Source organism: Nothobranchius furzeri, chromosome 13, assembly GCF_043380555.1.
Source record: "Nothobranchius furzeri strain GRZ-AD chromosome 13, NfurGRZ-RIMD1, whole genome shotgun sequence".
Lineage (NCBI taxonomy): Eukaryota > Metazoa > Chordata > Actinopteri > Cyprinodontiformes > Nothobranchiidae > Nothobranchius > Nothobranchius furzeri.
The window spans coordinates 41,740,757-41,768,470 of record NC_091753.1 but is presented as its reverse complement, the minus strand read 5'-3'; the positions used below and the strand labels follow the sequence as shown (position 1 = coordinate 41,768,470).

Here is a 27,714-nt window from a genome sequence, read left to right as displayed (position 1 = left end):
TACAGATTGTGCTACAGTTACTTATGCATTCATCCTTAGAAGCAAGTTTTTAATAGAGATGTTAAATCCTGAAACATTTGGTTTTTTTTCCCATACAGAAAACAATTCTAAAATATTAGTGTTGCAGCAAAACAGGTTGTACATCAAAGAAATGGTTTCAAACAAAAGAAACGGCTGTAATTTCACATCTGTGTTACGTCTACTTCCCTATTTACTGTTAAGACTACAGCATTTTTTTCAAGTACACTTAAATGTATTTTTATAGTTTTGCTCCAAATCAGAAATAACCCATCTTTCTTTGTTTTCTGAAGTTTTGAGGGGAAAAGTAAATTATCTGTCAGATAGTAGTAGACAAAATCAGTTATTGATTTGAAATGTGTTGGTGTTTGTGTACCAAATGATGGGTAATTAAAGTTTAAAAATAAACAACTGTCCGTACAAATTGAATCAGTATTTTTTTAATCCTCTGAAGGCAGGCGTTACAGATTTGCAACAGTTAAAACCTACCTACCTGGTTACTCCACATGCCTATTTCATGAGCATCAGAAGTACCCCTTAATGTTTTAGTTGTTCGTCCTTTTCTCAAAACTTATTTTGAGCCTGAGAGGGTTAAGTAGCTGTATTTTTTAACCGATTAACCTACCCATAGACTTATCTATGGTTTTAACTTATTTTAAAAGTGAGTCATTGTTTTTGTTGAATAAATTGTTCAGTCAGGTGCAAAATTAAGCCTTTCAAATGGGTTATTTTACAAATGTATCTTTTTCGTGTTGTATAAGAGTAAGTAAATCCGTGCTCAGTTTACTAGTTTATACATTTCCAGGATTCCATTTACAATTTAGTAGTTCCATCTGAAGAAGTCTAGGAATTTCGCTTTTGCTCCAAAGTGCAGTGGTGACAACTAAGCTGCTTTTCACTTACTTTCGTCATCTAGTTTTTACAAGACGGCTCCTTGTAAGTATTTTCACACTTTTTACTCACATTTTTCATCATTCCGCCGAGAGGTCATACGTCACGCGATGACTGTACATCTGACCTCTCGCGAGACTTAGCGCAGTTTCCCATTTAGCAGTGCATATGCACGATAGAGACGGGAGAAAGATGGCGACGCAGGAGAGCGAATCAACTAAATCTACCGTGAGCAACGGCGAGGTAATATTAATGACATTCTTTCACCAGTTATCGCTCGTTACAGTGTGTGACTGCGGGCCGAACTGAGTGGTGGGAACGTCGTGTGCGGGAATGGAGGTTTTTAAATGTTTCAGCGACCGTTCCGTGAGCTCCAGTGACGTCAGTGCCGGTTGGTTTTAAAACGACATCTTTCAGCATTTACGATGAGTTGTGAAATCGTTAACGAGTGGAGGAACGGGCCTAGGGTAGCGTTGACGGTGAATTTTACTTGAAGACCGATGTCAGGAAAACAATGACAAAATATCGGGCTGCATTAGTGTGAATCAGTAAGCCGAAGGCCTGAACGGCCCAGCATGTCTTGAATAAGTGAGCCAATCTTAAACAGCTGCCTCTCATTTCAGTCTCTCAGTTTGATTTTTTGTCTGATATTTCAACCCCTGGTCATTTACTTTTACCAAACCCACACAGAGAAAGCTTTGCTGACCGCAGCGGTGTCTGACGAAGCAGGTGAAGCTGTCGCCAGGATTGCTTAACCTTCAAAAATAAGTTGTCCTATAAGTAGACATTTCTGAACGGACATGACGTGACTGAGCGCTGAACTTTGACACCAAACAACGACAATTACTAAAATGTACCTAAGTGTAGAATAGCCAGTGAGATTTACATAAACCAGTCACGACTTATTCAACTGACGACAAAATATCCATACAGTCAACTGACCTACTCTGTTCATCAAGAAGATATCCTTTAGGCTCTCATCTCTGTGAATTGCTGAACAACGAGCATGTGCTACACCGGTTCCATGCTATTAAAGGTCACATGATTCATTTATTTTGAGCCAAACCAGTAGTCTCTCAATTCTAAAATCTTATCATAGCCACACAAATTGATTTTATAGCCATATACGGTTAACCATAGCAAATCAGAATTCATTAAGGAGACCAGAAAAATAAATCAGTAGGTTTAGGTAGAGATCAACAGATGTGGGTTTTTCTAGTGCCGATACTGATGGCTGTAATTCGAGGTCAGGGTTAGTTGGACGATATGTGATGTTGATTTTTCAGGCAGGTTTTCATGGCCGATTTCTAGACGTTTTCCACTTTATCTACCTACTAAAATGTAATTGTAGTCGATGCGCAACATATCTTAACTGGAATCCATTTTTGAACACTGGAGTTAACCAACTCTTGAACTTTAATTTTGTGCACTGCTCGGAATTGATATCAAACATTTAACCAAAGTTAATTAAACAACTCATTAAACTGACCAAGGATTAATTAATAAACAGGCAAATAAAAATAACGTTTTAAAGCATTCAATAAGCAGGTGTTATCAGGAGCATAAACATATGTTTAAATAAAATACGGTGCCTGTACCAGATCGGCTCGGGGGTCCTGCGCCTGCTGATGACGTCACATTACGGCAAATCCACTGGTTTTCACACTTAAGTTTTGGAAAGACATTAGCAGTTTTGTTGATAAATTCTTGTTCGTTACCACCTTAATGTTTTCTTTATAATTGTAATTTGTTAATAAAACACCATATTATCATTGTTTTGTAAAGAATGTGAAACTACATAAAACCAACATCAGACTGCATGTGAAGCCATATCTGTTTGTAATAATGTGGAATTTGTCTGTATATTTCCTTAGTCGTTATGTAAATACATTCATTCATTCAAAATGTTGCTTGCTGTCATTTCAATAAAGTTCTTAGATTTTCTTTTACCCCATTTAATCAAAATCAAGAGTTTTCGAGTTTCACCGTTTATCAGTTGATATCTTTGCTTTTATTTTACATTTCCTTTGGAAATAGCATATCTTCTCTGAAAAGTGTTGATTTTTGGACTACAGGACTACAAACGTAAATTCGTTCTGACCAATCAAAATCATCATTGTCGACATTCTAATGTAACTTTTACAAACGTGGTATCGCAACTTCCGTAAGTCTTACGTTCAGCCAATCATCTACTGTGACGTAATTTGCAGTCACAGGACCCCGAGCCGATCTGGCTTGCCCGAGCAGATCTGGTACCGACAACGGCAGCAGCACCAAGCTGCCCGTGGATGCGCCTGACTATAAATTGGCTCTACAATGAGGTATATCAGCTGATGCGATATATAACAAAGGGTAAATAGCAGCCCGATATATCGGTCTATCCCTAGAGTTAAAGTAGTACCTTAGTTTGGTACTTTAAAGAGTCCTTTTGATAATAATTTTCAATCCAAGATTGTCCCATCTCTAATTTATGTCTGGAATATTTTCATTACCCCGTAGCCAGATTATCTATTAACATATAACTCTTTTTTTGAAGAGCTTTTCAGATCCTAGAAAATGTCTTAAACCATCTAGATTAAAAATCAATTTTAAGAAAATGGTCTCGTGTGTTTTACTTTTTTTCCCCTAATTTTACATTATGTCTTTAAAATCAATAAGTTGGTATTTCTAGAAGATGCACTTGTGAAGTTCTCTATGCAATCAAGCCTGACATTTCTGCGATAAACTCAAAGGGACTTGGTCAGTAGTCTGATGTAATCACATATATCTGTTCTACTGTAACAATCATAAGCTCAGCACAGGGTTAGGGTGAGGTTAGCTGTTCTCTACATTATTAATAAGTGTTGTAAACAATACCAGGGTAGTATTGATTTATTTGAACAAATGTTAGATCGAAACATTTTCTTTTCATGCCAGACAGAGGGAACACTTGATGTAGAACATTCACCTTGAATACTAAGTTAATTATCAACCTGTGTTAATAATGCACACTTTGTAAATTATTATGTCAAGGTGGGACATAACCGTTTTCTGCTGCTGAGCATATTAGTGATTTAAAAGTTTATTTCCTTTAGGAGACAAAAGCTCATGTCTCTGTTTAAGTCTTCACTTATTTCCCGACTCTTTTGGCCCCTTTATAAACAAAAAATTGTTAAATAATAGAAACATTTTGAACCGGTAATGTTTTGTTAGTGTTGAGGGGGCCAGCCTCTGGTGTCCCTTGTGTTTATAACAACAGAAGAGATTAGATGTTTACTGTTTAGGTAGTGAATGAGCCTCATGACTTGGCATGTGCTTGTCTATTGTGTCACTTATATAGAATGTGGCCTTCACTGAGGGGTGGGGGTAAATGCTGCAGCTGTGAAATGCAATAACGTACACACAAAATAAGAGGTGACTATTCTTACATTTTTTTTTGGAAGTGCTCAAGGCTCTGTGATCACTTAAAAATATAGAATGGAATGGAATTGAAAAGAATAGAAAAACATTTGTTTTCCCCCAATGTGGAAAGTTTAGGCTTAATGGCAACACAGATTCATAAGAAGAATTAAAGGTTGTACAGTAAATAAATATAAAAAATATTTAAAGTGCAGATTCACTGAGAAACCTTTTTTTTTTTTTTTTTACTTATTTTTGAAAATGATCTTTCATTCTGAATTTAACATGCAGGCTTATTGAGAAACTAGTTTTCTACCCTTATTTCCTGCATTAACTTCTGACAGAAAATAGGCGTGAAAAAGGCTTGGATCAGAAAAGCCTGACAAATCTTCCACACTGTCACTTAAACTGAAATGTGTAGTCTTTACCATTAATATATGGAAATATCAATAGAAATGTTGTTGGAAAAACAAAAAAAAAATGCGATAATATAGGTCTAAGGCTCTGGGGTTTCCTTCTACGTGAGCCAGCTCAGGGTCCTGCGCTTGCTGATGACGTCACACTAGATGATTGGCTGGACTGGCTTAAAAGAACTTTATTGAACAAATAACATGTACACAACATTTTGAATGAACTGATTTATTTACATAAGAACTAACTAATTATACAGAAGAAATCCACATTTATACAAACAGGACAGCTAATTATGTAAATGCATTTTAAAACAAGAAATATTGTGCTTTCTGGTACAGTCTGTTTGTTTTTAGTTTCACATTCTGTAAATACAAAGACAAGATGCTTTATTAACAAATTGCAGTTCTAAAGAAAACATTTAGATGGTAAGAAACATGAATTTAATAACAAAATTGTTAAACTCTTTCCAAAACCTATGTGAAAAAAACTGAATTGAAACAGATGCAATATATTTTGGCCGAATGGTATTGCTGTAGTTCGGCATCATCGACAGGCGCAGGACCCCAAGCAGATCCAGAACCTATGTCATAAAACTAGCATCAGCATTGCGTACAGCTGACTGCATATGTATTAAAATATGAGCAAACTTCACCTCTGTCTCCGTGTCTGGTCGGAATTACAAGCATTCAAAAAAACAATAACAATAAGGTTTTAAGTATCAGGCATGACAATAAAAACAGAAGCTTTGATGCTCCACCTGAGAGTAAATCTGTAAGGCTTGTCACCAGCATTCAGACATCAATTCTGTTTGCTTCACAGCCAGACAGGACATGGTATAAAAATAAAAAAAAGAGCAAACTTGATACTTAAAATTCTATCCTATTAATGTAATTCAGTTGTAATTTTAAGCTTTCAGCAAAATATAGTGTAAATTTACAGCATATGAATCAACAAGTGACTTAATTTAATGCCAGTGGTGCTGATGATTTCTGAAAATGTTTTTCTCTGACAGTGAGCATGTGTTTTGTTTATTTCTGGTTGCAGGTGAGCAGCAATGGGACTGCTGCAACAGATGGGCAGACTGTGCAGACAGCAGAAAATGCACAGGACCCTCAGCAACAGCAGCAGCAACAAGCACCAAATGCATGGCAAGTCATTAAAGGAGTCCTCTTTAGGTGAGTTTCACTCGTCAGCCTACTCTTTCCTGTCTCAGGCAGAGAGCCAGCTCATGGATGGATAAAAGCCTGCTCTGATGCCACTGGCGTAGTAATTGATTGAATTTATATTATGGTGGTGTCGCAGCCCAAATGTAATGGGTAAGTATGGATGATGGTATGCTGAGCTCCTGCTGTAGACTTGGCTCTACGTTCTTTGTAGAGATTTCACTCTGTACCACTGCTTGTTTTCTGACTCATCCTTATATTTTTGCACAGATTGCCGGAAAAATAAATGGGCAAGCTAAAAAGGCCTCAGAAATTAAGCTTTTTAGACTTGATGGGTGGACAAAGGTCTGATAAGCAACATGAACCAGACTAGCATTCTGAAGTGAAGAACATTTCATTACCCTGTAAAGGGTCATTTTAGCACATACTGGCTCAAGAAAATGATTTAAAGAGCAAGCCACCCCCAAATCAACTATTTTTTTGCTGATAAACTAAATAAACGAGTGTGTAATCGTGCTGCAGACACGTGTAATCAACAATTTGGCACTTTAGTGCATCTTAGTTAAAATTTCAATATTCTGCCTAAAACTGTCAGTGTTGCGCCGTCGTCAGGTAAAAACTCTGCACTGTATTTGAATTTAAATCTGCCACCGCTATTGGCTAAGAGGTATGCTATGATGTTAACTGGTACATTATGATGTCACAATGCCGTTGTAAGGCTGTGTGTGTATTTGTTAGCAGCTCTACCCTCCCGGTCTGCCAGGCAACAGCATTTGTTGCATTTTTCAAACATAAGTAGGAATGGAATAAGACTCTGGTAGGGGGTGACTTGCTCTTTAAAAATATCAAAGATTTGGATAGTATTGCTTTAATTTAGTATGGCTTTAAGCTCACTCACACCATTATCAGCAACTCGTTATCTCCACATTCGTATTTCCTAACTCATCTTGTGTCTTCTATTGTTTTCTATTTTGCTTTTCTCCAGAATCTTCATAATTTGGGCGATCAGCAGTTGGTTCCGCAGAGGTCCATCTACTCCTGACCCCAACACACCAGCAGGGGCCCCCAGAGTTCCCAGCAGGAACCTCTTCCCCAAAAACACACTCATGGTATGGAACCCTCCAGATCTTTGCATGTGGAAATAAATAAAAAAAATGTAAATTTGAAAAGATAAAGATGTTTGTATATATAAATAAAAAACAAAGATTAAATTGACATTTATTTTTACTTTGTACAGGTTTGGGTTTATTATCTTTGCATATTTATCAGATGTATTTTTTCATTGCCGGTCTATACATAAAAAGCTCCCCGTCAGACGCTGAAATCTCATTCCTGAACATCTCTCATATTCTGATCCCCTGGAGTAATAGGACCGTACCCCTGTGTTGCCCTGCTCTGTCTCTCCTGACACCGTAATCTGATAAACACCTTGATGTTCTCACCATGTAGGACCTGTACGTGTACGTGTCCCAGGAGGAGGTGTTCTCTGACTTCAACAACACAGAAACCTTGTTCTGGTTCCACAGAGACCTAGTCTATGGAGACTGGAACACAGGGGAGGGTGAAGATGGCTGCTACCAGCACGATAAAGAGTTGGACATCCCAGAGGTGAGGCATGACTGAGAATTAAGGAGAATAAGATAAAGAGAGAGATGTTTCTAGGGAGGAAGGAACTGGCATCAGATCAGGAAGACAGACGTAAATATAACAAGATCAGAAAAGACAAGTGATGAATGAAGTTGGAAAATTTTAAAGTTTGTAATATTTTTAAATATATTCTCTTGTGTTGTGTTTGCAGAGTGTGCAACATAACGGCTCCCTGTATATACACATCTACTTCACCAAAAGTGGATTCCACCCAGACCCCAAACGCAAAGGACAGTATCGCAGACTGTCAACAGTTCATTCAACAAGAAGTAAGAACCTCAAACACAAGTTAGAAATAAATACATCATATCTGAATGTGTCAAACTATTAATATTTATGCTGTTTTTGTTTTCTTATTTACTTCATCAGTGCTAAATAAGTTCAAGAGGAGAAAGTTTCTAAAAACCAAGAATCTTCTCACAGGAGAAACAGAAGCTGATCCTGAGATGATTAAGGTGGTTTTTGTCCTTTCCTTATAAATGTTATTGAATGAGTCAAATACTTAAGACTTTATGGGTCATTTTTATTTTTAATTTGGTGTAATTTGACCTTAAAGTCATTTAACATACAACGTTTATTTTGTGAGGGGGGAAAAAGCACGTATGTGTGCTTTGTTCAAAAGAGTAGCATTAACCCCGCCCTCTTCTATCTTAGTTGTGTTTTTTATCTGTGAGATGCTTTGAGAGATATTACACCCACATTTCATCCAGTCACCCCAAAATCAACAAACTATAAACAACTCACCTAATGACACATTTATCAAATTGTTCTCAGACAAATTAGTCATATTATCAGTTATTGCCAATTAAGCATTTGGGTCTCGTGAGGTGAGACTGTACTTTTGAAAATCGTTCCAGTGGTGAATGTCTTTAAAGAGCAAAGGCTTTAAATAAATAATTATTACAAAAAGCCAGATTTGAGAAGTTCTGCTCAGAAATCATTCTTAAAATGACCCTGACGAACTTAATTTTCATAATGAACAAAAAAAATAAATTTTCAACATTTAAATTACCTTTTCACCTGTGCTGCTAATATAAACATTTTATTTGCAATCTTATGAAATATTATCACTGCATTTTTGTTGTGCATTTGTGAACTGAAAATATCCGACAATAAAAATAAATAAAAACAAGACAAGTATTTGAAATCGCACCCCTTTTTTTTTTCAGAAATAATGAGGCAATAGTTTGGGAAACGCTCACAAGCACGGGGGGACATTAACCAGTATGGCTAAACTGGCTGTGTTTTGTAAGTTAACTGAACTGAATTATTAACTGTTTGATCACAGCGGGCAGAGAGCCACGGCCCAGTGGAGATCATCTCACACTGGCACCCTAACCTCACCATCAACATGGTGGATGATCACACAGCCTGGGTGAAAGGCTCTGTCCCACCTCCCCTGGACCAGTGTAAGTTCCTGTTTCCAATAATTCACCATAGATTTAATTTTTGTTCTTAATCGTGACTCACATCTTTTATTTTCTCCCTTCTGGTTCTAGATGTCAAGTTTGATGCCGTCAGTGGCGACTATTACCCTATTGTGTACTTCAACGACTACTGGAACCTTCAGAAGGATTACTATCCCATCAACGACACCCTGACTAAACTCCCGCTGCGTCTCACCTACTGCCCACTGTCTTTGTGGCGCTGGCAGCTGTACGCCGCCCAGAACGCTCGTTCGCCATGGAATTTTCTACCTGAAGACACCTACGAGCAATCTGATGAAGACCAGGACTCTGTCAAGGTGAAAACTCCAGTTTAAAGCAGTTTGTACCGATTTATATTGAACTATATTTACATTCAGCTCACTGCTGTGGGGAAATGCCTGGTATGGTTACACACACACACACACACACACACACACACACACACACACACACACACACACACACACACACACACAGTTAAATTAAACTATACTGAGTTTGTTGATGTTTGAACTTAAACACTGAGAATTATTCTCTTTACTTCCACAAGGTAAAGTTAAGTCAAACATCATTTTATTTTTAATAGGTTGCTCTCTTGGAAACCAACCCATACCTGCTGGGACTCACCATCATAGTCTCCATCGTGCACAGCATCTTTGAGTTTCTTGCATTCAAGAACGGTAAGCAGCCAACAGCCCGGCGTTTTGTAAAATAAATGTTGATTTAAAAACAAATTATTTCACCTCAGCGTCATTTTCCCTTCAGATATCCAGTTTTGGAACAGCAGACAGTCTCTTGAGGGGCTATCGGTGCGCTCCATCATATTCGGAGTGTTTCAGTCTCTAGTTGTGCTGCTGTACATTTTGGACAATGAAACCAACTTCGTGGTGCAGGTCAGCGTTTTCATCGGCCTTCTCATTGACCTGTGGAAAATCACCAAGGTCATGGATGTTAAGGTGAGTTGGTAAAACTTGTTTTAGCAGAACTTTAATGGTAAAAATAGTTTTATTATGTTTGTAAAACATAATTCAGTAGCTGAAAGAGGGTGTGTGTGTGTGTGTGTGTGTGTGTGTGTGTGTGTGTGTGTGCGTGTGCGTGTGCGTGTGCGCGTGCGTGTGTGCGTGCGTGTGCGCGTGTGTGTGTGTGTGTTAGTTATACTCCAGTACCAAAACGTTATTTGGTACTGGCAGGGTCACTCAGAACAACAGGTTCTTGGTTAAGTTTTCGGACGACACTGTTTTGATGTCCTTACTTTCGGGATCTGAAATAAATCATGGTCCCGTGCTGTCAGATTTTGTAGAATGGTGTGACAGTAACTACCTGGACCTGAACGTCAAAAAAACCAAGGATATGATTATTGATTTTAGACGCTCCGCACCACCCCACCTTGGTAGTAGCATCATCCACGGTGGAGGTGGTTGAAGAGTACAGATACCTTGGTTCTTGGATTGACAACAAGCTGCGGTTTGTCACAAACACGGACTCCATTTTTAAACGAGCTCAGCAGAGAATCTATCTTTTAAGGAAATTGAACTATTTTAACGTAAATAAAAGGATTCTCTGCAACTTTTATAGCTGTTTTATAGAAAGCATTTTAACATTTTCATTTGTTTGTTGGTACAAAGCCTTGTCCATGAAGGACAAAAAGAAGCTGCAGAGCATTGTAAAAATCTGCTCCAAAATTATTGGCGCCAAACAAAGAGACTTACAGTCTCTTTGGGAGGAGAGGGCGCGAAAAAAGGCTAAATGTATCCTTGGTCAGCCCCTCCATGCTCTGCACTCTGAGTTCTCTCTTATGCCCTCAGGACGTCATTATTATGTACCTTCTCGAAAAACAAACCGCTTTGCCAACTCCTTTGTTCCATCAGCTATTGAGCTGCTTAACTCTGAGCCGGGAGGGGTGGCGAAATAACAGCGAAGTATCATCGGCTTTAAGCATGTGCCATTTTTGGAGGGCTGCTGCTCATCCTCTACCCTTCATTTAGGATGTTTTCGGCATGTTGGTAGTGACACACATTGTGTGATTGTATAAATGGATTGTTTGCTTGGTTGTTTTTATGAGCGAGTTATTCTGTGTGGTAAGCTACAAATTAATTGCCCCATGGGGACCAATAAAGTTTTCTGATTCTGATTATTGTTTTTCCTACAGTTTGACCGAGAGAACAAAATTGCAGGAATCATCCCAAGGCTGGTATTCTCAGATAAGTCAACATATGTGGAGTCTTCAACCAAAATCTATGATGATGTAAGTTCAGTCAGTGTTCTACCACAGCCCCAACACACCTGTCCAATCAGATGAGCCTCTAATCATAATTTAGATTTTCATAAGAGATTTAAAACTGAATTAAATGGTAATGCTGTTGTTTCTTGATGGAATGAATCCTTCTAAATTCACAATCTTGTGAAAAATCACGTTGGTGCATATTTTATTCAACTTGCTGATTGTATAAAATCACAAGTGGTCACTCAGGAAGCGTGTTGAGGACACACTGTTCAGTTTCACTAGAGTCACATTTTTTGTTAAAATGAGTTTCTTTTCATATTCTGTTGTCAGATGGCCTTCAGGTACCTGTCGTGGCTGCTCTACCCTCTGTTTGGGTGCTATGCCATCTACAGTTTATTGTACGTGGAGCATAAAGGCTGGTACTCGTGGATACTCAGCATGCTTTATGGCTTCTTGTTAACCTTTGGTAAGTTTGTCTGATGCCCCCCCCCCCCCCTATTTTTTTTTGTATATATAACCTTTAATGTGAATGCAAGTCTTCATATACTGTAAATATACAGAATTCAACAGCAGTATGTGTGTGAGGTGAGTTTGCAAAAGTCCCTAAAGTGGTGATGAATCCACACTGCTGTCAGCAAAATAAGAAAAAAGCAAACAAACTTTGGAGGAAAATAAAAATGCTCATTTTCAAATGTTTTTAATTTTCTAAATTACAAACGTGCGTGGTTTTCATCTTAAAATGACTTTAACCTCCAAAATGTCATGGCTGTTTATGCCAAGTTATTTCATAAATGATATACCACCCTCAAGTTTTCATTAGGAGTTCACCTATATGGAAATCAGGGCCGATATCTGATATTAATATCACCGCTATACCCGATAACTGATACTACATTAATATAAGAAGCAATGTGAGAACATATCAATATGTAAAAAAATGATTAACATTGGTCGATGCCGTTATGTCAAGCATCCCTAGTCTTTATTCTAGGTTATTAATCTGAGGTTATTTACAAGTGTAAAAATAATCAGCAGCAGCAAATCACCACATAATGCAAAATTGACCGAAACATTGCACAAACCTCTGGGAAATTCTGTGTAAGCTGTTTAAGAATGAACTTATCTGTCCCATTAAAGGCCAGTTTTATTTCTATGAACAGGGGTTATTTAGAAAGTTATGATCAATGGAAAAAAGTGATTATAACTTTTACATAGAAATGAACTTGATATTAACCGAAATATCTATTTGATTCTGGCTGCTTTAGTTCTAAAGGTGTGGTTCACTGAAAAAAACTTTTTAAACGATTATTTCTGATTATAATCCGTCACTCTGAGTTTGTCGTGCAGGCTGAACATAAAAATAACCTCATACACCCATCTCCTGCATTAGTTTTGCTAGAAAATAGATGGTGAAACTCTAGGATTTGAAAATCCTAACAGTGTGACCTCACACTGTCACTTAACATTCATGGACTCACCCATCTCGACTCATGACGGGGTAGGCTGTTGTTGGTTTAGCGTCCATAAAACTGCAGAGAACTTCTCGGTTAGTAGAAGATAACTGTTAGCATTAGCAACTTCACCACATGGCAACACTCTTCCAGGCTGGTGTTATTTGTGGAGATAAAACATCAGTATTGCAAAATAAATGGAGTCAGTGGTAGAGCTGCATTGCTGTTAGCCAATCAGAGGTGAGATGTCCAAATATCAGGAAGTATGATTCCATATCCTGCTGTCTGATGCTCTCCTCTGATCTGGCAATCTTCTAGATCCTGAAACAGGTGCACCAGTGCTTTTTCTACCCAGAGTACAACTTAGGCATTCACTCCTACTCGAGACCACTGCAGATGTATTAAATAAACAAGTGTACAACTTTAACCTAATGCAGAAAAATGGTTCCCATTAGATTCTACCTCTTTAGTTACATACCGCTTTAATTACCCGTGATTTGGCTGTTTTATTTTTGTGTCTCTGAGCAGCTACTGACACATCTCATGTTGTTATACTTGCATCATGGTTACCTCATTCTCACTAGCCTGAGCCAATTCTGTGTATATTTAGACTCAAAACACCATAATGTTGGTTAGTTTAGTTGCTCAGGTTAAGAAGTCGTTTATATAACCAGCTGCTTTTTTTATCTTCTGTATTTATTTTCAGGTTTCATTACAATGACGCCACAACTATTCATCAACTACAAAATGAAATCTGTAGCTCACCTCCCGTGGAGGATGCTCACCTACAAGGCTCTCAATACTTTTATTGATGACCTGTTTGCCTTTGTGATCAAGATGCCCATGATGTACAGGATAGGATGCCTCAGAGATGGTGAGTCCTTTCTGAAAAACGAGTATAACTACATCTGTTCTATCATCACCCTCAAGTGGAAGCATGTTCAGTGTGTGCCTGGAGGATGTGTGCAGTGTTGTTGCATGGAGGGGTTTCAGGATTTGACTCATTGTTCAGCATTGTGAGAAATGAAGTGGGTGGGGAGTAAATCCAGATGGATTTGTTTTTTTTTTTTTTTTTTTTTTTTTTTTGGAGGAAGATGCACTTTTGATGTAAATTTCCTCAAAAAGGAAGCGCAAGGGAATTTATTTTATAGGCTATAGTTAGTTCTCTAACTCCCTCTAGTGGCTGATGACCAGATTGCACACATGGACACATTGGAAATGGAAGCACAACTTGCTGAAATGTTATGGTCAAAAATTTGGATATTGTAATAATCTTATATAGGAACATTTCAAGTCCAGCCAACATGTGTTAGAAAAGTTACCACGAACACAAGGTTATTTTAGCTGTACTTACTGGATCAATCTGTTTGCTGTCCTGCAGATGTGGTGTTCTTCATTTACCTTTACCAGCGTTGGATCTACCGGGTGGATCCTAACCGGGTCAATGAATACGGGACCAGTGGAGTAGACCACAGTCAGAACAACACAGCAGACACAGCTGCTGCCACCACCGCCGCCATCACAAACAAACCAGAAGGAGAGAAGAAGAATGATTAAGCAAGACTTGGCTCTTAACCCCTCTGCCTATGGCCCTGACTGTGGGGGCAAAGTGGACTTGTTGAAATTAAATTAGGAGGGGGCACTGGTCATTTAGCTATAATGGACTCCGCTACAAAAAAGAAAAGAAAAAAATTGCAGTTGAACTGTTCCCTCCGATTTCTTTGTGGGCCCACAGAGAATCATATTCAGTGTAGACTTGGTAAATTCTTATTTCTGTTCCCCACCTGTCCCCGCCCTCTCGTTCTGCAGTTCCAGTGAAGTAAAATAAAATGTGGTGTACTGTATTCTTGATTTCTTTTCAAAGGGTAACAGTGTCTTGGAGTGGATGTTGGGAGGGGAACAGGTTGCAGATATTCTACTTTTTAAAAAAAATATATAAATACAGGGGAGAAACGGGCCAAGTGCAACTCTTGTACTTTGTGTCGATTCCTTGTGAAATTTTCTTTTCATTCCATGTGAGCACCCTTTTTTCGAAAGTGGTGTGAGTAGTGCTGGAGGAAACTGGAAAGACCCTGAGCCACACTGGAGGAAGAGACGTGGTGACTGGAGACCCGATGGATGACCCTGTGGGGCACTACCCGCAAAACAATGACTACTACACTCTATTTTAATAAGTTGTTCTAGACTTGAACAGGAACAAAATAACAGCCTTGTTGGTATTAATATAAATATATTAATATTGTCAATGATTTCATTTTGTTTTTCAGTCACTAAAACATTCTTTTGTATGTTCTAAAACTGTACAGACTTGTTGATGATTCCCGTGTCAGATGTGTTTTGAAACTGATCATTTGTAAGCTTGATTTACTTTCCCTCTTGGCTGCGAACTTTATTTCTAAACAACATCCATGTTCTATTTCTGATCAGTTTGATGAACAGAAGACGGTTAAATGTGTACTGAAAAAAACAGTTTCTGGTTGTCATTTCTTTATTTTTACTTTTTGAGTGCTCCAAATCACAACAGAAAAAAGGTTCCATGTTGATGCGTATACAATTTTTTGAAAATTCAAGTTTATAGTAAAAATTCTGTGTGATTTAAAATGTCTACGCTATTTTGTTTTTCAAACTTTACTCTTAATTTTTGATGTTTGTAAAAACATTCCTTGCATGGAACAGACCTTTTATTGATGTGCTTTATTAGCAGCTTAATGAGAGACCGGTTATTTTCCTTTGAGTACTTTTTAAAACAAGGTCAACAGCCTTCACAGTTTAAGAGATTACAAAAAAAGGGTGAACTAAAGTCAAAAGTTAAAAAAACAGTTGATCAGTTTTCAACTTTTGAATAAAAAAATACAAGATTTTTAATTTAACACTAAAAAGTGGTTTATATATCTGTTTGCATCGTCCTAAAAAGTTGGTTACAGTGAATGTGTGATTTCTTTTAATTTAGTTTTTATTAAATAGTTTTGAACATCTCTCGCTACATATTCCCACAGTGTTGTAGATTTAGGCAGAAGCAGGAAGCAATAACTAAAGGCTCAGTAATCTTTTGGGAAATCCAGATTGTATTTCGTGTTATGAATTTGGTGATGATCCCATGGGAAAATGTCTGAAGCAGAGTGTGACACTATTATATTTATATTGATGGTGCATTTGCAGTATTTTACTGTGAGCAACACCTTTTAGATACTCAGAAACTTCCAAAGACATCTGTTTGTGTGTCACCCTTTTAGATAAAATACATAGAAATTCTTAGCTTCCAAGATTTTGGATTCAAATGATTTTCACTGTAATATTGGTGTACACTTGTGTTACTGAAAACGTGTATTTATCATCTGTAGATGCCTAGGCTATCTGGACCATCAGTGCTGCTGAGTCACTGCTTCCTCTAAACACCTCACTTTCGCTTTCTGTTTCTCCTTCTCCAAATGGCCAGCACTTGTTTTCTCCAGGTGGCCAGCAGGTGTCACTGTTGCACAACAAAGCTTCACGTGCTTCCAACAGAAGATACGTGTTTGAAGCCTATTGGCGTAAATCCACCACACATTTTGGTTTTGGGGTAACAGAAAAAATAAAATAAAATAAGGGCTGATGCAACCAGGAGAAATACCCCAAACATCTGGGAAAAATCACACTTGTACTGCCTTCTAATATAAAACCGTCTTTTTGCAAGCTGATTTGCGTTGGTAAAAACCAAAAAAACATCTAAACGTGTGCTCAGATTACATGATGGGGAAAGAACAATCATATCTCCTTTTATGGGTCATGATACCTTCTTGGTTGACTATTCAAATCACGTTGAGTCTAACCAGTGACTGAAGAAAGAGTCAGTAGCGACTAGATGAGGTTGCAGGGGTGTGGGTTCCCAGTGTGACGCTTTGGGGATTTCCGCGCGCACAGCCAATCAGAGAGGACGCTACGGAAACAAAAAAAGGGGGAAAAAATACTTCGTTGCAGATCGTTATACACATGGCTTCAGGAAGTTTCATCGCTTCTCCAGAACCCAGACAAACGCTCAGAGTGGGTGTGTAGATTGACAAGAGCAGTTTCAGATACGTGTAGACGGCTTTTTGAGGGGATAGGACGAATTCCTGGATTTATCCGGTTTGAAACGAATCAGCGACATCAGAGGAATTTTTAACAAAACAATTCCTGACATAGGATGAAAGGCATGGATGTTTTCAACGATACCTCCGGTAGGCTGGATGCTCATTAGGGTTTCTTATTTGTAAACTGACATGATCCTCTGACAATAATGTGATCTGTTTTAGCAGAGAAGCCAACACCCAATCCGGGGATGAGCGCACGCCTACCGGGTGCTCTCTTCCATGGCTCCAACGGAGAATTAGGTGAGTCATTCTTTTTTTCTTTTAAAATTTGATCTTCAAAATGTAACTTAAAAAAGTTAAACCACGTGTCCTGAGCTGACCTCGGCTCGAGTCCAAGTAGAGGTGGACAGTGATTTGTGCGTAACACATTAGAAAAGAGGAAATGCACATATTGTGATGGACATACCTCTGTAGGGGCCCTCTGCCCCGGGAGCGGTGGTCGACTGTAGCTTCCTGGGCGCTCTATAGGTGGGGGTCTATGCTCCCCCTCCACTGAGCGCCCTTAGTGTGGAAGACCTGATGCTGCCGGGGCAGACGGCTCCTCTGATGGCGTTTCCTTGCCTTACCTTACTTGGCTCATCTGGACTCAGCCAAATATAATTTTTACTTGTGTGTGTGTGTGTGTGCGTGCGTGCGTGCGTGCGTGCGTGTGCTTGTATACGTTTGTTAATGTTTTTAACCTGTTATGGGAATCTGGGGTCATTTTGTAAAGCACTTTGAGTAGCACTTTGTTTGAAAAGCTCTTTATAAATAAATCTGATTGATTGATTCAAATAATCAGTTCCACCATTTTTGCATAAATGAATGTAAAATGTAAATAAATGTACAACTAATTCTATTATTTATTCACTAATGTGAGAGTAAACATCTAAAACTGTTAAAATAGATTGAAAAATTGTAAAAAGAGACTTTTAAAAATATAAATATCCAAATTTAACAAAAAATGTTCTATAATAACTATTGTTCAGCATTGACGTTACACACTGTTTATGTTTTTACACTGAAAATGCAGAAAACTAGTTTGTAATATCAGTCTGACATAAACAACCACACTCAAAGTACAGAGCATCTGTACGTAACCATAGCAACAGCACAAGTTAAACTTCAGCGGTTGTCTTTGAAAAAAAAACACTTACAGTAATACAGACATCTACCATGTACATCTTCTAGATAAATATTCAAATTGCTTTATTAAATCAGAAAAAACTAAATCTCTTTATCAAATGTAAACCTGCTTTATATCTTGGCTATATTTTATGAAGCAATATGAGGTATTTCTTTGCTCTAATGCAGAATTAATAGAAGAATATCTCAAAGAGAGCTGCGACTTCCCAGTTTCTGCCCTCCCTGGACCTCCCCCTCCTCCTCCTGACCCGTTTTGTTCACCCCCCCTCCACCAGAACCACAGGACCCTCCATCAGAACCCTTCACCGACCTCCAACCCGGTGCTGGTGCCGAGAGGCGCACCGTGTAAAGTGAGTGTGTGTTTGTGTAGCAGCTTCCTGTGTGTTGTTTTGGTCTGGCAACATCTACTTGTGGTTTTTCTTTGGGTTGCTCCAAAAATAACAAAAACATTCTGAGCAGGAACAAAAGAAATTGTTTACCTCAGATTTGTTTGCTTTGGGAAAATAGTTTTTAAAAAGTCTGCTTGGGGTTAATGAGATATTAAATTGACAATACTGAATAAATAAGTTTAAAGATGGCAAATATCCTATTTTTTTCCCAGATGGATCATATGTTTCAGATTGAGCACATTTTCTAATTTAATATTAAATCATTTGTTTATTATGCATGGTATTTCAATTTTTAAATAGGGTAGCATTAATAACAACAAAAATAGACATAAATAGTAATATCCCTTCACTTTTTGTGAATAACTTTCATACTTCAACTTCAAATTAAGTTAATTTAACCAGTTTTTCTGTACAAGAACTGAACTGTTGTGCTGAAACCAACTTCTTTAGAGTGTAGACTTAAAATGCAACAATCTGCTGCTCTGTTACTGAGATTTTATATTTTTGCAATAATTTATTGGTGATCAGTGCATAAATCCTGATTCTGCAGCTTTTGAAGGGTCGTAAAACAGATGAGATGATAATCAGCTTATTTGTTTTCAGTGAATTCAGTATTTCTGAGAAATTCTTTAAAGACCGGAAAGCTGGTGGGGCAAACTGAAACTGAGCAGTAGCTGGGCAGCCCAGTAGGCCAGACTTAGCAGAAAGCACGTGGTTTGAGATCGGTGGTGTTGTTATCTGATAAGAAGCAATGACGATGCAGCCTGCAGGGACAGGTTCAGACACAGAACAGCAGGAAACAAGAATTACTCTTTAACAACTCCACTGATGTTGTTGCATCTAACTACTAGCCTAGTGATCTAGACCAAATTCTTGCTTTGCAAAGTTTGTAAAATAAATAATATATTTGTTTAGTCTGGCTTGCCAGGCAGCTTTTTTTTTTAATGGTTGAGTCACTGTGACACACTTTCCCAGCATGCATCTCTCCAGGATGAGGCTAAAGGAGGAGGAGATTACGTAGGAAAAATTGTAACCTGACTCCTGCTTTCAGTTTGCTCTCTTTACTGTTTACAAGCCAAACCCACCAGGGGTTAAAGGTCACATTTTTCCTGCACAGCATCGCTTCTGCTGCTGGTGGGTTAGCATCAGGCTGAGCTGACTTCCCGTTTCTTCTTCTTGGCTGGCTTTGACAGCCAGGCCTTTGTTTGGCACAGTGACTGAGCAGGTACTACTAACACACAGCTGTACACTAACTCTTCAACAGACATCTGTGGCATGTGAGGATGAGAAAGTGCTCACACTCAGATGTCTGATTAACAGGTGCATCTTCTGTCGCTCTCTGCAGGTACAATCTCAGCGTTTGTGATGACCTCTCGCGGTTTATTGTTGTTTTCCGTTAAACTGAGGCCTACCGAAGGCTCGACTGAGCAAAGATAAAGTGGAGGGGAGAAACAGAAAGTAAAAGCAGTGAAGAGAAAGTTATTAAGTGTGAGTGGAACGGAAAGACTTGATGGTCTGTGGTGTAACGGAAAAACAAAGACATCAGATTCAAGAGGAGGGGTTGAAGAGCACATGCTCAGCTCTAGAGTGAGCTCTCGTATGGAGGAACGAGCAGCTTCATATTTCTTATAAAGTTTTTATTCCTGAGGAAATGCGAGCAGACGTATTTTAAAGAAATGTGTTTGGGAATGTTTATTTCCTCTGGTTGTGACTTGATGTTTAATTACTACCAAAAATGCACAATGTAAGGTACATTTTTCAGTTGCAGCTGATGCAGAAGGTGCTGGTTTCAGCAATTGCAACGCTGATGGTGGGCTGTAATGTTTTTTTTTTATTTGTGTGTGTGTTGGCTATTAAGGAATCTCAGGTACCACTGGGTGTATTTTAATAAAACACTCAGGAAGTCATTATTGGACATGTTGGACAAAGATGGCTGTTTAAATGGTCACCCTGCAGCTTCTGGTTAACGCTCATCTAAATTTGCCATCATTAACTTCATTAACTATATTGAAATGAAGAAAAGTGTCTCTTCCTGTATTCAAAAATTTTTTGGACTGTTTAAACTAAACTTATTATCCCCCCTTCTGTCCCTCAACAGCCTATCTTTCACTCAATGCAGCAGACAGCACGCCCAACATCAACGCTTCCTTCCCCAAGAGCTGCCATCTCCTCTTCAGCCGCCTTCTCGGACCGAGCTCGAGGCTCCCCGTGCTCGATGGCCTTGAAAGGTTCAGTTTCATCTCAGAGTCAATGTGACAATGAGCCGCTGGCACAGATTCTGGACAAGCCCAGGCTGGTGGTGGTGGAGGAGCCCAAGGACAGGGGCATGAGGTTTCGCTACCAGTGTGAAGGACGCTCGGCCGGCAGCATCCTGGGGGCGTCCAGCACTGATAGCAACAAGACGCAGCCCACAATAGAGGTACACACTTGGTTTTTGTTTCTTCGGTGGGAGTTTAACATCTCAGAGACAGTTGGGAAGGTTTTTAACCACAAGTTGATCTCGTTTGATGTGTGGCCCTGTGCAGACGGGTGTATAAAGAGGGTGGGGCTGGGAGGAAGTGGGTTGTAACGATCACTTAGAAAGTCCCCACAAATTTCAGCTCAATTGTGGTCAAAAACACAAGGTTTAGCCCCAACTGTGTACCAACAAAAACACACACAGACTCAATAGCATGCTTATTTAAAATGATAAAATTATAACTGTGCTAATCTACAGCGGAAACTTGGAAAATGAGATTATTGTGCAGAAGTTCATTTATGTCAGTAATCCAACTTAGACTGAGAGACCATCTAAAGGCTCACAAACTCTTTGCAGGGGTTTTGGATTCATTAGCTGATTAGAATGTGATGTTAGAATATTTAACCTTTTCTCATTATTCTAATTGTCTGACATTTTGAATTTGGCGTTTTCGTAAGCTGTAAGCCCTAGTCATCACAATTATGACAAATAAAAGCTTGAAATATCTGGCTTTGCATGTCATAAGTCTTTCGCAAATAATAGTTTCTCATTTTAAGTTCAATCACTAAAATAAACAAACTAATTTCACACACACCAACAGTTTCGCCCGTAGATGTGTGTGGATAGTTGAATGTCTTATTTGTCCTCGTGATGGACTGGCGACCTGTCCAGAGTGTCCCCCTCCTCTCGCCTGTTTTTAATTATATTTTCTTTTCCTGTTCACTTCCAGATTCAGGGTGACATCAGTCACATAAAGAAGGTCACAGTCACTACTTCTTTGGTGACCAAAGACCCCCCACACAGACCTCACCCCCACGCCCTTGTGGGTAAAGACTGCCCAGTCAGCACTGGAATCTGTGTCGTTTCATTTAATCCCAACACCAACAGATGTCACAGGTAATCCCCCCCCCCCCCCCCCTTCAGTTTTATCTAAACCTAACTGATTTGTAAAACAAATTATCCCAACTGAAGTATTTCCTGTACTTTGTTTCGTCTTGCAGCTTTGCTAATCTTGGTATCCAGTGTGTGAAAAGGAAAGAACTGGATGACTCGCTTCAGAAGAGGAGAAACCAAAATATCGACCCATTTCAAAGTGAGCTTGGCGCCCAAACCGTGTTTGCATACTTGAATCCTCAATCCGAGACCCTGTCTAAAACCTGTCGCTCCCTATCTCCTAGCTGGTCACTCTAAGGGCATCGAAGACATGGACATGAACTCGGTGCGTCTGTGTTTTCAGTGCGAGCTCGAGTGGGAGGATGGCAGGAAAGACTCCCTCAGCCCAGTCGTCTCCAAACCCATTTATGACAAGAGTAAGAGTTTATGAAACTCCTCCTGGTGACTCTGTGCCACAGAGGAACCAACCACCCATACCAAAAAACCAAATTCAACTTCCTGATTCTCACGCTTTGTCATTTATGTATTTATTAAGAGGCCACAACTACATCAGAGCTGAAGATCTACAACCTGAATAAGTTTAAAGGGTCCTGCAAGGGAAAGACTGAGGTCTACATGCTCTGTGACAAAGTCCAGAAAGGTAGGAGACTTTCAGAAGGCATAAAAGACACAAGCCTTTTTATTATCAAAAAAAGTAGGGATGGACAATATATCGGAATCAATATCGGTGTCGGTCGATGTTAGTCATATTTTAACATATCGGTATCTGTTCGATAACTAAAACTGGGCCGATATCAACAACCGATATTTTTCCATCTTGTCTCTGTTTGCCTGTTTCAGAGGGAGGGGGTGATGTGTAATTGTTTAATCATGTGAACAGTGATTGTAATCATCTCAGAACTGTAAATGTGTGGCGTGTGTACATAGTAACGTAAATTCAGCTTTAATAATTTAATTCTATACAAAATCTGCTGATTTTAAAAGCATTAATGTCAGTATATCGGTTATCGGCCATAACAGTGATCTTAATAGATATCGGTATCGGCCCAAAAATTTCATATCGGTGCAACACAAAAAAAAGGCGAACTTTGCTGTCTAATAGGCATGTTTGCCCTGAAGTAGCCACTGAAAATGTATTAGATGTGACTGATGTTGTGTAATTTAAAATAATATAGACACGCCAAAACTATGGCTGGGTTAACGTCACAGGAGTTATTACTTTTATTAGGTATGATGAGTGGAATCATTTTCTTGAGCTCTTTCTACCATTTTCTAAGTTTTCTCCTCATTGAAAACCATTTTTATTTGTTTTTAATTGATAAAATTACACAGAAATAGATTGTTCTAGATTTGAAGCGGTCCTAGGATTTAAACCTCATTCACATTCGTGTTGTTAAATATAGGCAGCTTGGGGTGTCTAATGCAGCATACCAAAAGGCCTGTGCCGTCTCAGACCTCCTATGTAAATCAGATGTTTTAGAGACCACAGAGAAATGGTTCATTCTGAAAAGATGGTTTAACATGTCATGAACTTAGACACAACACCGTAAATTTGCATGTCCCAACCCATTTCATCATGATGGTCGTGGTAATGCTAACAGCAGAACAAGCTATCCTGAGCTACTGCTAATGTCCACGGCGACAGGGAAGTAACACAAGATGATGATCTAGACGGACAGTAGCAAAAGAAAGATGATTTAGCTCTGCACACACACACACACACACACACACACACAAAGAAACGTACAAGTAGGCTTGGATTACATCTGTATGCATTTTTTAAAGAATAAACACATTTCTATATGTTTTCTAATCAACAGACGACATTGAGATCCTGTTCAGACAAGGGTCATGGAAGGCAAATGGGGAGTTCGCCCAGACGGAAGTCCACCGGCAGGTAGCCATTGTGTTCAAAACGCCCCCCTACCAGGACCAGGACATCACAGAAGAGGTGGAGGTAAATGTCCTCCTGCGGCGCATCTCAGACCAGATGGAGAGTGATCCAATCACCTTCACATACCTTCCAAACAACACAGGTCAGTCAGGACTAGGTTTTTACTCTGTGCTGGTCACATGTTAATCTAAGAACGGGTCAAACTGGTCCCACAGCTGTGTGTGAAGGGTGTGAACTTTTATTTTCTAATTTCAGATCCTTATGAAGTGAAGCGAAAAAGAGCCACGACAAAGAGAGACGCGAGCGTGTTCAAGAATTCTTGTCCGACAGGTGAGAATTTGATTTTTATTTAGTTTTCTTTTTGCAGTGAGTCTAAAAACAAGGATTTTTCTCCATTAATGTAGAGATAATTAGTCAGCAGACTTTCTGCTTCAGCAGAACCAGACACTGGTTTTGCATTTTCTGGCTATTGGTCAAAATCGCTGCTTTTAGCAAACAAACAAAAAAATCCCCAGTTTCTCCTTGTCTCACTTTAGCAGCTTCAGCTGTTTCAGACAACCACACTCTCAATAATATCAACAGGACGAAGAAAGTCAGATATTCTTTAGGAACTTTTAAATATAAATAAAAAATAAGAGCTTCTTTATAAAGTTGGAAATTGAAACAAACTAACGTATTAAACGCAACCAAAAGTAAACAAATCAAAGCAATCCTCAACTATTTATTACCTTTTAATTCTAGTCTTGTGACAGGACGAGCAGATCAACTTAATCTGCAGCAACACTGTAAAAAATGTTTAGGTTAACAACATTATGACTCTTTTTACTTCACATTAACAAAAAGTCATATGATGTCATACCCTCTCCCTAGAACTGCAGCCATTTATTCACCTGCAACAAAAACTTTAGTTTGAGAAACTGAGAAGCATGAATGAAAAAGTTAACAATCATCAAACATCAGAGTTTCTCTTACTGTAACAAGAGTTTGTCTCAGAAACCTGTGTAACCGCTCATGTTTACTCAGACACCAACAGCATCTGGTCTCATTTGATCACTTTGGGCTTTTAGGATCAACTCAAAATGTCAGTAAACAAGTTATTTTTCACCCACCAGTCCTGTGACGAGCAGGTCACATGAAGGTGCTTCATTTGAAGAACTTCTCTAAACAGATGTGGGAATGTACAGAAATGTGAATGAAGAAGTAATAAACTACCACATAAACCGACATGTTACATAAGCACGAAGAACGTGTGATTATAAAAGGTGGTCAATAATGAACTACACACTGCCTTATTCCAACAACTCTATTTTATCTCAGGCAGATGAACCACATTGCCTCGTTTTAAAGCTGCAATGGCAAATCTGCAAAACAAGCTTTTAAACACAAACACGGTCACAGAACTCTCACGCGTCCCTGTGCCACCAGAACCCACATTACCAGAGCGAACAAGAGGGTGCTAATCACCAGCTGCATTTTTCCACGTCCAAATGTCTTTTGTTGTCCATGACTTCAAAAGGTGTTTCTCTTTTTGGGGCTCTGGTAGTTTGTCCTAAAGTTGGAGTGGTAGCAGCCAGTATTTTCTCCTTCTCTGACATTACTGAGCGGAGAACCTCTCACACCAGTGGTGTTCTGTAGCTAAATACATGGTGAGGTAAATGCAGAGGTGCGGTGGTTTGGGGGGACAGACAACCTTTTGGTCCAATCGTTGCTTTCGGACTGAGCCGTGTTATTGCCCTAAGGTTTTTAGACAACTGCCAGAGAGCCATTTCATTTTTTCTTTTTATCTCCACAAGATATTTAAGGCTACACTATGTTAGAACATTGTTGAGAGGCATGAAAAAATGTTTTAAGCTAGCTTGTTTTGCAGATTTACCATTGTAGCTTTAAAGGTGTGGTTCACAGAAAAAACATTTATTTATTCTGATTAGAATTGGTCACTCTGAGTTTGTCATGCAGGCTGAACATGAAAATAGCCTCGGATAGAAGACAGATGGGGATTTTAAAGCCTGACATATCTACGTCACACAGTCAACTGGGAAGGCTTGTATTGGTTTGTCATCCAGGAAACAGCAGAGAACATCTCGGCTAGTAAAAGCTAACTGTTAGCATTAGCAACTCCACCACATGGCAGAACACCTTCAGGCTTGTGTTATTTGTGGAGATATGAGTGAAACACACTTTCAGCTGTTTGCTATTTTTATTCAATACTTTGGTAGAATTATGTACAACTTCAACTCAATGTTAACTAAATGCATGAAAGCTTATGCAGCTTTTTTATTCTGTCCTACAGAAACCACGCCACCACCACCAGACCAGACGTACTCAAATCCAACACAGATGTTTCTGCATGAGAACCATCCAACAGACACAACTACTCAGATGGACAGATACTTGGAACCCTTAGACGCGGAAAGGCTCGCCCAAGAGCTGATTGAAAATCCTAACTTAATAGCAATGCTTGACAATAACATTTTCTTTGACATGGACACCAACATATTAGCGAATATGAGCACAAACTTTAACACGAACTACGGCTTACACTCGCAGGAATTTTTACCCTTTAACGACATCCAGTTTAACCCACTGGTGAGCGAGAACCAGAATCCACAACCAGAACTGCATGATGGCACAATGCAGGTGAAAACAGAAGAGCTATGAGGTCTGAAGCAGTGAAGCACGTAAACGCAGATCATATTGTTGCTAAACAGCCCTTTGCTCCAGGAATTCACACTGTGTAACAAAGTTTTAGACCGAAGCAGTTTCCATTTTCTGCTCTGGGAGGAATCCACTAATGGGCCATTCCCATCTGTACCGGGTCGGCCCGGGCCGGGTAGCCCCAGTCGGCCCCAGCCTGGCCCGGTTGATTCCACACATCCTTGCCTTAAGCCCATGTGGGCTGATTCTACCCACCAATCAGAGGCTTGCTCTAATGGAAGGTGTGATTTGCTGTCAGCAGTGGGTGTGTTGGCCCTGGTCGGCCTGAAGCAGACCCCCTCGAGAAGAGGGCCGAGAATGAGCCTTGGTTGGCCCGGAAAAATACCAGGCCACCCAGATATGTAAACAACCTACGCTACCCGGCCCGGGCCGACCCGGTACAGATGGGAATGGCCCATAAGCCTTGCTGGACGAGGCTGTGAACAGAAGTAGGCCATCACGGTTTACTCTTTCCTGTAAATGTCAGAGGCATTAATTTTAAACATTAAAAGTCCGAGTAAAGTGATTCAGCCATCATGGAACTGAAGGGAGAACTTAACCTTAACCCGGGAACGCTTCAGACTCCCTTAACTGCTGCTTACTGAAATAAACCCAGGGTGAGATCCTGATTATTTGTAGGTGTTTAGGTTGTTACGGATTATAGGGAAATAAACCAACTTCCTGCCCTAAAATATTTTAATCATAATTCCAGTCAACAGAACTTTTATGTAGTCGTCTCCTAATGTTATTATTGATGCATCCAAATGTGCCAAACCACCCCTCCTATTCATAGCTCTGTTTGTGTCACTTCTTTGTTCTGCAGTTTTGCTCTCGTTCATTGCTAATAGTCTTGTGCTGTAGTGTAAATATGTCAAAAAAGAATAAAATATTATTATCGACATACTCTTTGTTGCTGTTACTTCCTGTAAAAAGAGCACAAGTGATAGAACAGATGTAGAAACTAGCTGCTGCGACCCACAGACATTCCACACCCACTCCATCATTCACGTCATCGATGAATCTTGGCAGAAATATGCAGATAACTTTTAAACTTCATTGTGAAATGTCAGCTTCTATTTGAGAAACCTGCATACCATGCCTAAGAAACTGTAAACCGTATAATCTACTCGGTGTTTACCAGACATTTTCAGTGAAATGCCCCTCGGTCACAGAGAAGCCGCCACATTTTGAAATCTAGAGTGAGAAAACACAGTTTCTGCTTTTCCAGTAAATTTGTTGTTGAGTAAGTCTTTTACGACTACTTGGGTTGAGGAAACTTTCAGATTGTGACACTTTGGGAAATAGCATTTTACCCTTATTTTGTGTTAATAAGTTGTACATTCTACCAATAAATCAGTAGCTATCCTATCTTGCACTTGTAAATCTAACTTCACAGGACGGTAAACACAGCTGTGGTAATGATCACCTTTCTTCCGTTGTCCATCAGCGTGCCTGGTTACTTCATGAGGTGAGAGAGCAGGTGTTGCCTTCAGGCTCCCGTCACTGTTGACTTGAACTGAATACACACTCACCCTACA

The 27,714-nt window shown here is 39.3% G+C and overlaps 2 protein-coding genes across 4 annotated transcripts; both read left to right on the top strand.

Annotated features, from left to right (window-relative positions):
* The first annotated feature begins 1,015 nt into the window (after positions 1 to 1,015).
* On the top strand, positions 1,016 to 14,457 carry clptm1 (CLPTM1 regulator of GABA type A receptor forward trafficking). The gene is made up of 14 exons (XM_015951446.3): positions 1,016 to 1,152; positions 5,746 to 5,876; positions 6,850 to 6,973; positions 7,314 to 7,472; positions 7,663 to 7,780; positions 7,881 to 7,966; positions 8,800 to 8,920; positions 9,011 to 9,255; positions 9,525 to 9,618; positions 9,704 to 9,894; positions 11,088 to 11,183; positions 11,493 to 11,628; positions 13,320 to 13,487; positions 13,995 to 14,457. Exons 1-14 carry the CDS (start codon positions 1,078 to 1,080, stop codon positions 14,168 to 14,170), a joined length of 1,920 nt encoding a protein of 639 aa, XP_015806932.1. The 5' UTR covers positions 1,016 to 1,077; the 3' UTR covers positions 14,171 to 14,457.
* Positions 14,458 to 16,637: 2,180 nt separating this feature from the next.
* Positions 16,638 to 26,275, top strand: relb (v-rel avian reticuloendotheliosis viral oncogene homolog B). Of its 3 annotated transcripts, none has more exons than XM_015951448.3 (11): positions 16,638 to 16,809; positions 16,888 to 16,962; positions 18,016 to 18,197; positions 20,335 to 20,655; positions 21,425 to 21,591; positions 21,696 to 21,787; positions 21,873 to 22,004; positions 22,124 to 22,228; positions 23,409 to 23,624; positions 23,738 to 23,812; positions 25,773 to 26,275. In XM_015951448.3, the coding sequence occupies exons 1-11, from the start codon at positions 16,776 to 16,778 to the stop codon at positions 26,138 to 26,140; spliced, it is 1,767 nt and encodes a 588-aa protein (XP_015806934.1). In that variant the 5' UTR covers positions 16,638 to 16,775; the 3' UTR covers positions 26,141 to 26,275. The 3 variants fall into 3 exon arrangements, with proteins under 3 accessions (XP_015806934.1, XP_015806933.1, XP_015806935.1); XM_015951447.3 differs by having other exon boundaries at positions 16,885 to 16,962; XM_015951449.3 differs by lacking the exons at positions 16,638 to 16,809; positions 16,888 to 16,962; positions 18,016 to 18,197 and adding an exon at positions 19,324 to 19,461.
* The last annotated feature ends 1,439 nt before the right edge of the window (positions 26,276 to 27,714 follow it).